The sequence below is a fragment of the Microcaecilia unicolor genome, chromosome 1 (assembly GCF_901765095.1).
Source record: "Microcaecilia unicolor chromosome 1, aMicUni1.1, whole genome shotgun sequence".
NCBI lineage: Eukaryota > Metazoa > Chordata > Amphibia > Gymnophiona > Siphonopidae > Microcaecilia > Microcaecilia unicolor.
Window position 1 is genome coordinate 731113649 of NC_044031.1, and position 12181 is coordinate 731125829.

The following is a 12181-nucleotide window of genomic DNA, read 5'->3' on the forward strand; positions in this document are numbered from 1 at the left end:
TGTGCATGCTCAGTTTTCAGCGCATGCCTTCTGCAGACTGCCAAGGTGGAAAGAAGCGTTTTCCTGCCAGCTTAGATATTTTTTTGGTGGTGGTGGTGTGGAGAACACTTGGTGCCCACCCACTTCTTGCCTAGGCCCACCCAAAATCTGTTGTCTGGCTACGCCCCTGGTTGAAAGTAGCATACAGGGCACAGTTCTGCACCAGGAAATAGCCTGAAAAGTACACAAGGGTAGTTTATCTACTTTGTTCTGGTGGGGAGGGGCTGTGGCAAGGGGTGAGAACATGGGTGGGCAACCTTTACGTACAGAGGGCCATATGAATGTCAGTACTATCCCTACCAGGCCACACCCAGAAAATGAACAAATGTGCCATATAATTCACTCTCAAATCTAAACAAGGTTCTAAATAAATATCGTATGCACACTCTTTTTATGTAGCGGAAGCTACTAAGTCTTAGTAGCTTCCGCTGGCTAGATTGAGCGGAGATTTATTGGCCTGTGATCCTGAAGCAGAAAGGGCAATTTGAAACATTGACTGCCGTTGATCACGGTCAACACTTGGAGAAATGTACTAAGATCAATACTACAAAGCTAAGTTTGAATTTATACCTAGTTTGAGAGTTTGAAATATATAAGAGAATTATTAAGAGCCCTAGGAGGTTTTTTGCCAATGATGAGGAAGTCCAACTCCTTGAAGACTGTTTGTTGAGTCCAGGAGTTTGCTTGAGGCTTTTTTCTCCTTTTCATAAAAAGAGTGTGCAAACGATATTTATTTAGAACCTTGTTTAGATCTGAGTGTGGATATAATCAATAAGAAGGCTTAGTCCCCTATAAAACCATATAATTCACTGCCAACAAAACTCAAAGTGATGACTGAATGAACATAAATTATTAACACACACAAATCTCTCTCCGTTATTATGAGTTGCAAGGTACTTTAACCAAAACTATAAACCTGTGAAATGCAACCGAAATGAGAAAAGGGGAAAAGCCTCTGAAGCCAACGTCCATCTACTGTGATTATTTTCAAAGATAAAGGTGAAGGAAATCATGTGGGTTAGCTATCTTCATCGGCATAAAAAAACCTTAACTTTCATATTGAAAGGTTGCTAAAACTTCACAGGAAAGATAGTAAATGAATCAAAAAAAAAAAGAAGTGAAAAATTACTTAACTTAAACTTCCGAATACAGGTGTACAATGAGTCAATCTCACAGACATGTGCATCTCCTTTTTAAAGCAGGAATGCATTGTCCTAAATTCCTGTCCATCCTGCCTTTACTTCTGTCTTGCTATAAAACTGGGGACGGTAGAGGGGGTTTCACTCGGGGTTATTTTAGTTTCTTTTTTTTTTTTTAATAGGCGTTGGATTGGGGGGGGAGGGGAGACTTTGAGACGAATTTCTTTTCACCCCATAAATTATTGCCACAGTGGTCTATTACTGCATGCGCCTATCTTTCCAAATAGTTGCTAACATTGTCAAACAATTTAGGACCAGTACCTGGAGCATTTGAGGTGTACCACCCCCTACTCCCCCCCCCCCCAAAAAAAAAAACTATACCTATGCAGCAGTAAGCCTTTGTTAGTACTGGCAAATTAAAGATGGCGAGCCAGAATTTCCTTCACTGTTTGTAAAGATCTACTACAGCTACAAGAGAGGATGTGCCCTTCTGGTCTACATCAGTGAGCAGTGACAGGACACACCCACTGGTACACTGGAACTTACAAACAATTGTTCATTAATTTATTTCTTATTTTGATATGTAATCTGCCCATTAAAAATGCTCTGGGTAAAGCAATAGTTAAATGTTAGCACCTACACAAACTAAGAGCCCTGTAAATGCACTAATGTTTTTAGTGCACAATAAAAATTTGCAAGTGCTAACACTAGAGGCACCCAAAGGAATCTATGGGTGTCTCTAGCGTTAGCGTGTGCTAATTTTTAGCATGCACTAAAAATGCTAGCATGCCTTAGTAAACTAGGCCCTAAATACTACTACTTATCATTTCTATAGCGCTACTAGAAGTACGCAGCGCTGTACACCTGAACATGAAGAGACAGTCCCTACTCGACAGAGCTTACAATCTAATTAGGCCAGGCAAACAGGACAAACAAGAGATAAGGGAATTTTAAAGTGAGGATGATAAAATAAGGGTTCTGAACAAGTGAACAAGGGTTAGGAGTTAAAAGCAGCATCAAAAAGGTGGGCTTTTAGCCTAGATTTGAAGACGGCCAGAGATGGAGCAGACTGCTAAAATCTATCATTCCTTTCTCTATAATATCACCAAAATTCACCCTTTCCTTTCTGAGCACACTACCAGAACCCTCATCCACACTCTTATTACCTCTCGCTTAGACTATTGCAACTTGCTTCTCACAGGTCTCCCACTTAGACATCTCTCTCTCCTCTACAATCTGTTCAAAATTCTGCTGCACGACTAATATTCCGCCAGTGTCGCTATGCTCATATTAGCTCTCTCCTCAAGTCACTTCACTGGCTCCCTATCCGTTTCCGCATACAGTTCAAACTCCTCTTATTGACCTATAAGTGCATTCACTCTGCAGCTCCTCAGTACCTCTCCACTCTCATCTCTCCCTACATCCCTCCATGGGAACTCCGTTCACTGGGTAAATCTCTCTTATCTGCACCCTTCTCCTCCACCGCTAACTCCAGACTCCGCTCCTTTTATCTTGCTGCACCATATGCCTAAATAAACCTGGGGGTCTGTTTACTAAGCCGTGCTAGCGGCTTCCATGCAGCATTGCCGACACAGCCCATTTAACGTAAACCCCAGCACTGGTGTGCTTAGCTGCAGCTTCAGTTTGAACCTCTTAGGTAATGATTTTTTAAAGATTTTTGGGCTGTGACTGCTTCTCTCAAAATATAACCTCTAACAATGCAAACGATGAAATTGTGTGATGGGGCCTTGGTTTAGCAGCTGTTCTAGCACATCCACATGGAATTCAGTCTAAGAGCACACTGCCTTACATACATAGTACTTAATGCTCACTCTCTAAACATATGCTGAGAAATGTCAGCTGAGGGCAGCTGCAGCAGCTACCCTGTTCTCCTCCCATTCTCTTTTTTCCATCCCTTCCCCTACACAGACACTAAAGCACGGACTTGTGCATCTCCTTTTTCAAGCAGGAATGCATTGTCCTAAATTCCTGCCCATCCTGCCTTTATTTGAGTTTTGTTATGAAACTGGGGAAAGTAGAGGGGGTTTTACTTGGAGTCATTTTCTTTTTTTTTTTTAATAGGCATTGGATGGGGGGGGGGGGGGGGGGGAGTTTGAGCTGAATATCTTTTCACCCCATCTCCCTTTGGTGGTGTGGGTCTGAGTCAAATAACCCTCCCTCTCCCCTCCCACCGCCACCAGCAGCTGCAAACACTAGCTTTCCCCCTCTTCCAGGTCCCCTCTGTGTCCTTCTTTTCAGCATCCTGAGCCACAAAGACTGGGAATGGCCCCTTCTCATGTGCCTGCATGGGTTGCTGATTCAATTCCTCCTCCCTTCACCCACATGGGTCACTGCTACTACCTTCTTCTCCACCTTTTAGCCTGTGCAGGTCGCTGAACCCAAAAGTCAGTGACCCAACATCACTTGGCACACAAGTGTACACCGCCTTCTTTCAAAAAGGCGATAAATAAATCCTAATAAATAAATCACCAGTGGGTTTACGCTTCTTTTCAGGATGCACGTTTTCCCAAAATCCTGGAGAATCTTCGGCTGCAGAAGAGAGGAACTGGAGGGGTAGACACTGCTGCTGTTGGTAGCATCTTTGACATCTCAAATCTGGACCGCCTGGGAAAATCTGAGGTACCTTCCACGCTACTGTTCAGGGCAAAGATTGAGTAAGAAAACTGCGGTGCCATCTGCACTGCACCACAGAACGCAGAACGAGCTTGTACTTTGAAAATCAGTAACATAAATTGATGAGGGCATGAAGCAAAAAGTTTCATTGTCTCACTATTATCTCTGTGACAAGAGTAACAGAAACATTATTAGACTGTACTATTTAACAATGTTTATTGTTGTTAACAAGAAGGTAGTTTTCAAAAAGGCATCTGGATGCCTAATCCCAGCTACATCCCTTATTTGGAAATGTGACCTTTGCAGAGCAGCTAAATATTACTTGGTGGCTGGACATATTAGCCTGAAGGTCCTAAGTCACTCAGGCCCTGACCAAAGCTAAATGCGGGTGCCAAAGGCCACTAGTTCCGGAGTAATGCCCGCATCTACCTTCGCACTTATGATTAGAGGCGTATGGCGTGGCAAACAGTGCCTGCGCCATGCAATACGCAGAGCTCATTTCAATTAGATTTAAATGAGCTCTGCAGTATTCCACCCCTATGATCAGAGAACAGTGCTGGAAGAGGAGGGATTGCTATTCCCTCCTCCATCACACGGAGGTACGGGAGAGGGACCACCAAGATAGGGTGGGGAGGAGTTGTGTTTGCAGCCCACTGGGCCATGAGGGAGAGGTCATGGGGGCTGGAGGTCCTCCAGATCTTTGGCTTCTATGGGGGGCTTGGGGGGGCCACTTGGCCACCAGGACCTAAGCAATGGGGGGCCAGGGGGTACCACAGACATCCATCTCCTGTATTTGACATGCCTGGGCTTTAGACAGCCCAGGCCTGTCAAACGAAAGTGCTGTGCTCAGGCACAATCCTCCCGCACTTTCCTCGGATGATCAACGCTAAGAACGCATTTAAATTTGCATGTTATTAGTGTTGATCACTGGGGAGTTAATTCCCCGTGCTGTTCCAGTGCTATTTTTAGGGCACTGTTTTGCAATAGCATGGGGGATTGATCATCATGGCCTAAGCTTTTTATCCACACACACACATAGGACACATTTATCAAACTTCCCACATTGGTGCAAACCCCTCAGTACTTTTTACCTGCAGGATTTGCACCAGTAATTGAAGATAACCTATGCACATACTTTCTCCTTCAAATTACCCCATGTTAAAAGCATCCACACACATCTGCACCTGCTTTTTGTGCAGGTCCATTTTCAAGGCGAAACTTGGTATATCATCTGTAGAACACTTTCCTTAACTTGAATATGGCTCTATGTCCTTGATTGTTCTCCACCCTGGACAAGAGCAGATTATAAATAACTAGTAAAAAAGGCCCGTTTCTGAAGGCAAGGAAATGGGCCCTAGGCAGGCAATTTCTCCCCCCCCCCCCCCCCCCGCGCTATGGCCCCCTCGACCCCCCCCCCCCCCCCGTGCCGGCGAAAACCACTCCCTGCCGCAGCGCCGCCGTTGTGGACTACCTGTGCTGATGGGGGACCCAAACCCCCGACAGCCGAAGTGCTGTTGTGCCCTTTGCGTTGTTCATCTTCTCTGGAAGTTCTTCTGTGTGCGTCTGACGTCAGACGCACACAGAGAAACTTCCAGAGAAGATGATTGAGGCAGCAACGCGAAGGGCAAAACAGCACTTTGGGGGTTTGGGTCCCCCATCAGCACAGGTAGTCCACAACGGCGGCGGGGGCGGTTTTCGGCGTGCTGGGGGGGGTCGAGGGGGCTGTAGCGCGGGGGGTGACAGATGATTCCGAGGCAGGGGGAGGAATAGGGAAACACGCTGTCCTGACGTCAGTGACATCAGTGCGTGTCTGCCTAGCAGACCACCACCTCCAGGGAGCCACGGTCTCAAGCACAGAACGTTGGAGGTGAGAATTATTATATAGGATAAATCTAAATCGAATCTAAAATCTAAATCTAAACAAAATGAACCTGAAAAACAGAAAGTGAGGGAATGTAAATTAGGAAGGGGTAAAGTGTCGCTATCAGTCGCTTATCACCATTCCCCAATAATATTTCAGGTGGAGCTGGTACAGTTGGTTATTGATGGAGTAAACTATCTCATTGACTGTGAACGGCGGCTGGAGAGAGGACAGGATATCCGTATCCCTTCACCAGTCCAACAGTTCAGACACTCATGAAGAACCGGAGGCCTATCCAAAAGACTATCATGACCCTCCTTCTTGTAGCCCTTCAGTATGTGAGCCCTTCATGCGGTCAAGCTAGCATGTGGTAGCGTCCTCTGCTAAACTGATAATGCACTTCAACAACGTCAATAAACTCTGTGCTGCTGTTGCTCCACTTTGTCCTGCCTGTTTTCATTTCTATCCGAGCAGTAACCTTCCTGACCGTATCTCAGAGCTCAAGTACCTGCTTTGAAAAACATAGCTCAAACTTTGCTATGCTTGAAGCAAGTCCTGAGCACATCCTGAAAATACGGAGATTACTTTTCCTACCTCATGCAGGGTTTTTCTATGGATTCATTTTAAGTTCCTTGCTAAGGATTAAGTGAGTTCTACCAAACCTATCTGATCTACTAACTGTAAATCAAATCTAGGTTCACCATCTTACTGTCCAGGACCTACTGACCCCAATAGAATTTCTCATTAACTGCAGGCTGATATCGCTTTTCACTGCTGTTAAAAGTCATCCTGACTATAGCACGTTTCTTAGGTTAAACAAAAACCTGAATTTGGTAGGATTTTACCCCACCAGACAGATTTTACCAACCATAGACACTAATATTTCAAAATGATTGGGGGTGCAAACACAATAGAATTTACCCCTTCCTGGACACAATGAAGGAATTCATTCAGTATTGGGGTGCTCAACACCTACTGACACCCCCAGAACTGACTTCTATGTTAACAACTACATTCCTTTGTTGGAGGAGGGAAGACCATGGCCAACAAAACTTTCAGGACGCTATGACCTGACCTTAAGGGAAACATAGTACTGATTCTTCTGCCAAGAAAAGGTGAGCTAACAAGTCATCCTTTAGGGGATAATTCTTGAAAGAGAGAAAAGGGGATGGTTTACAAATTTATATGCATCATAGCAGGGTTCTCTTTTATTAAAAACTTTTGCATTTGGATTGGACCTCTCTTGTTTGATTACTTTCTTCACTTTTCCACCTCTACATAATTACTCAGGAAAGCAGCGAAGATGACTCAAAGAATAAACAGACAATGCTTCAAAGGTTCTGAGAGTTTATTGTACAACAACCAAGACTCGACACAGCTGTGTTTCAGCCGATAATAAGCCTGCCTCAGGAGTCTTCTTGAGTTGTCTGTAAATTCTCGAAGAAATTTGACTTAGAGCAACGTCTTTCACCAATGAAAAATCTAAGCAGGGCGCGCTGTGCGTCAAAACAATCACTTCCTCACAATCAATTCTCAGCTCCGAAGAGCTTCGTTCTTCTTTCTGAATTCAGCTGGTGACAAAGAAGAATGCTATGCTTGAATAACCTTGGAAGGACAGCACATGGATTTCCTTGATAAAGCCTAAAGTTATGGATGGGCGAAACGGGACCCCATCGGATGGATTCAGAAGATAAGTGCTATATCCAATAATCCTATGTACATCAAAGATAAAAAATTACAATTTAAGTAAAATTAATAAAGAGGAAAGCAAAGAAATATAACCACTGGAGGTTTTTTTAGCTGATGAAGAATGGATGTTCTGTGGGTCTTGAAGTAAGATTAAAGTCAGACCGCAGACGTACAGAAGCTTTTTCCTCCTAGGTACTCTACTTTGATAGCTACACGAAGAAGATGCAGTTTCTTTATTACAACAGTATTTTGTAACCACATCTATGTTTTGAAAAGCATTTTTCGCTCATTGTGTTTAGAGATTTTACAACAAGAAACAGAGCAATTAAAACAGATAAGCAAGCATTTTGTTTATTTTTTTTGTTACATTTGTACCCCGCGCTTTCCCACTCATGGCAGGCTCAATGTGGCTTACATGGGGCAATGGAGGGTTAAGTGACTTGCCCAGAGTCACAAGGAGCAGCCTGTGCCTGAAGTGGGAATCGAACTCAGTTCCTCAGGACCAAAGTCCACCACTACTATTTGAGATTCTACATGGAATGTTGCTATTCCACTAGCAACATTCCATGTAGAGGTCGGCCCTTGCAGATCACCAATGTGGCCGCGCAGGCTTCTACATGGAATGTTGCTAGTGGAATAGCAACATTCCACGTAGAATCTCCAATAGTAGCAACATTCCACGTAGAATCTCCAATAGTAGCAACATTCCATGTAGAATCTCCAAAAGTATCTATTTTATTTTTGTTACATTTGTACCCCACGCTTTCCCACTCATGCCAGGCTCAATGCAATGCGGCTTACATGGGGCAATGGAGGGTTAAGTGACTTGCCCAGAGTCACAAGGAGCTGCCTGAGGTGGGAATTGAACTCAGTTCCTCAGGACCAAAGTCCACCACCTAGTTACACTAGGCCACTCCTCCACTCCGAGGAGGGAACACAAGAAAGTCTCTATTTTAACTGTGTTAACAAACTTTTGTTCACCTTCCTGAGGATGAAACCCTAATGGGCCTATGTGCTAAAGGTTTTCCCCCCATATTGAGTCTCTGGAAGAATTGCTTAGCATGCACAGGTTATACATAAAATGGAAGAATTGCATTAAAACGGAATATTTTGGAGGTTTTTAGCCGATGATTGGTCCTAGTCATTTGGTGCCTTGGCTTTGGAAGCAAAAGTGGGTCTATATTACCCAGCCTTTGGCAATTACCTTTGACTGCTGAGGCTTTTTCCCCCTTCTTTATAAAGTGAAAAAATGGTTTAATTGTAGAATGAAAAATTAAGAAATTAAAAGATTGTTGTGAAGACAGCATTTAGTGTCACAAGATTTATTACTGGATGTCTTAAGGTTTCCACTATTTTTGTATTCTAGTTTGACTACTTTTTGTGGAACAGTTCATTTTTGTTTGAGCATTTTAGTACGCACAGGACCATTCTATAAGTACTCATTCACAGTTACACATTGATTACCCACATGAGTTATTATGCACCAATACGTGCATACATGCCCAAATCCTGCCTAAGTGCTATTCTGGAAATACCCATTCATTTTAAACACAGCGTGGAGCACGGGCAGCTCTATGGCTGGCATAAGTGCTCATTCATAAATTTATAGGTGCGTATTTTTGCAGTTACACTAGTATTCTATAGAAGGAGGTAGGCACCTAGTTTCTTTTATAGAATAGGGTTCTACCAGGTACTCTGGGTGACTATAAGCTCCCAGTTATAGAACTGCCCCCCAAAGAGGGTAATTATACAAGTGAGCACCTACTAAAGGCACCAGTTATGGTGCCTATTTTAAGCATATTCTAAAAAGAAAATTAGACCCTCCTTTTTTATATAAGAACATAAGAATAGCCAAACTGGGTCAGACCGATGGTCCACCTAGCCCAGTATCTGCTTCCAACAGTGGCCAATCCAGGTCACAAGTATCTGGCAGAATCCAAAATAGTAGCAAGATTCTGACATCCCAGAGTAGTAAGATTCCGACATCCCAGAGTAGCAAGATTCCAACATCCCAAATAGTAGCAAGATTCCGGAATCCCAAAGAGTAGCAAGATTCCAACATATGAAAGAGAAGCAAGATTCCGGAATCCCAAAGAGTAACAAGATTCCAACATCCAAAAGAGTAGCAAGATTTCAGAATCCCAGAGAGTAGCAAGATTTTGGAATCCCCAAAAGTAGCAAGATTCCATGCTACTGATCCCAGGACAAGCAGTGGTTTCACACATATCTAGCACACGTGGCCAAAACCACACCAGTCCTATAGCTGATATAAATGCCCACATCAGTTGTGAGCTAGAATGTGCATACATGATAGTATGCTATAATTTAGATGCGTACTTTTATCCTGAGGAAAAGTACAACATTTGCTAATACTTTAGAGTTTTTATTATAAATATACATTAGAAATCCAAGCCAGTGATTTACAAAACCATTCAAAACTCTGATGATGAACTGTTCAGCAAGGGAAGAACAGTAGATGCAGATCAGATCAGGCAGTGAATCAGGCCCAGAAGCAGCAACAAATGACAGGCAAAGGGGGTCAGGAGAACCTGCGTTCCTGCATCATTCTCACCTGCGGACACAGAAGAAGAGCACAGACTGGATTACTGGAGATAAAACCAGCCTTATTCACTAGAACAGCTCATTGCATTTGGGGGTTACTTATACTAATCAGCACTAGCATGAACATTAATTAATCAGAACCATTAGTTCCCTGGCAGAAATGCTTTGTGCAAACAAATTACTCAATTTGTTTTACAAGAATACTTACAATAGCACATCAGGTATTAACACTGGATTCAGCACTAAAATCTAAGAGGCTTAACACAACCTACCCACACAGAAAAAGATAACTACACCCACCCAGTAATGTACCAAGGGCAGGGTGGTGGGTGTGGTCCGTCCCGAGTGCAGGTAACAAGGGGGTGCACTGAGCAGTCATGTGGCTGTCAGCTCTGCCGGTCCCCTGCTCCAGGACAAGAAGTTGACATCAGAGGGGGGGGGGGGGGGGCAGGGGACCAGCAGAGAGCCGCAACTGCTCAGTGCACCCCTTTGCATGGAGGAGGGATGTGCCTGGAGGAGGGGGAGGGCTGCTCCTTCCCCGGGTGGCAACCAAGATAGATACGCCACTGACTACACATCAGGAACTGTAGTTAATTTGAGTGGCCTTTGTAGGATGTGTAAACTGAGGTCCAAAAACTCACACCCCCTTCTCTGTCTAACTCAACTACAGACCTCCACAGCCATGTGATTACATCCACTCTCCTCCTCCAAAACACACACTGGAGCATTTCAATACTTTTAAGGCATTTTCACTTTGAGACGGTTAGCGCTAGAAAAACATTGTGGCCAAATGCAGCAACATTAACACGGCCATAATATCTTTAATGTAGAAACGATCAGGCCGCCACATTCCATACCTTGTTAATTTCATATATCAGGAGTTACAGCTCAACAGACCACTAGCATTAAAACTAACAGATAGCATGTATAACCACATTGGTTAGTATACAGGCCGTTTCAGCACTTAAGCATATACAATGTTCAAACACTGTGGCAAGGAAACAAGGTTAGCAGTCTTGCCACTCATGATCTAGACACATGCCACTGTTTACTACTACTACTACTTATCATTTTTATAGCGCTATAAGACGTACGCAGCGCTGTACACTTTGAACATGAAGAGACAATCCCTGCTCGACAGAGCTTACAATCTAATTAGGACAGACAAACAGGACAAAAAAGAGATAAGGGAATTACTAAGGTGGGAATAATAAAACATGGGTACTGAACAAGCGAGTAAGGGTTAGGAGTTAAAAGCAGCATGAAAAAGATGGGCTTTTAGCCTAGATTTGAAGGCGGCCAGAGATGGAGCTTGACGTACCAGCTCAGGAAGTCTATTCCAGGCATATGGTGCAGCAAGATAAAAGGAACGAACTCTGGAGTTAGCAGTGGAGGAGAAGGGTGCAGATAAGAGAGATTTACCCAGTGAACGGAGTTCCCGGGGAGGAATGTAGGGAGAGATGAGAGTAGAGAGGTACTGAGGAGCTGCAGAGTGAATGCGCTGTTTAGGCCTGTTGCCTGGCCAACTGGGGTTCCAGGCAATCTGAGAGGAGGGGGGTGTTCCCCTCTGAAGATCTGGTCACATGAGAGAGAGAGAGAGAGGCAATTACCCTCAGGTGGTGCAAATACTGGCGGTAGTGGGAGCACTGAGGCACTGCCCCCCCCCCCCCCCCCGATGAAATATACTGCTGCCCAGGTGGTCACCAGTCTTGTCTACCCCTTGACATCCCAGCTTGGTTTCATGGGAGGTTGTGCTGGTTGTTGCTTTCATGGCTTGGAGATGCTAAACTGTATTTACAAATCAGCAGTGTTGTGAGTAGGGTGCTGAAGAAGCCACAATGTCACACATCAGTACTGTAGCACAATACTGGAGAAGACAGTGTTTGAGATTTACATACAAGTTGCTAAAAATGCATGTTTTGGGCATTTGCAAATGTGTTTATTTTTTCTAACTAGTGCATGGTCCTGCTGTGAGAGAGGAGAAAGAATAAAGCAAAAGTATGTTCACCTCTGAGATCCTGGCCAAAGTCCCCCTCATACAGAGCGCTGGAGACTGCATGCCGCTGCTGGGGGCTGAGCCGCTCATATTGCTCAGGGGTCACTGCAGCAGCCTGGTCAGTGGTAAAGGTGACCAGCTGAGCAGGAGTAAATACAACCTGGTACAGGAAGAAAACAAAGGGAGTATTATGTCTGCTTTCTTCTGGTTAATATGAAAAGAACTTTCAGGGTACTGGTTGAAATAAAAGCGCCACCCTCT

At 44.1% G+C, this 12181-nt stretch overlaps 1 protein-coding gene across 2 annotated transcripts in view; it reads left to right on the forward strand.

Moving 5' to 3' along the window:
* CKMT1A (creatine kinase, mitochondrial 1A) overlaps positions 1–6110 on the forward strand; it is a 70421-nt gene extending 64311 nt beyond the window's left edge. For both annotated transcript variants that reach the window (XM_030189639.1, XM_030189640.1), the window contains 2 exons: positions 3693–3818; positions 5833–6110. In XM_030189639.1, coding sequence (XP_030045499.1) covers positions 3693–3818; positions 5833–5952 — 246 coding nt within the window. In that variant the 3' untranslated portion in view covers positions 5953–6110. The remainder of the gene's footprint in view (positions 1–3692; positions 3819–5832) is intronic.
* The last annotated feature ends 6071 nt before the right edge of the window (positions 6111–12181 follow it).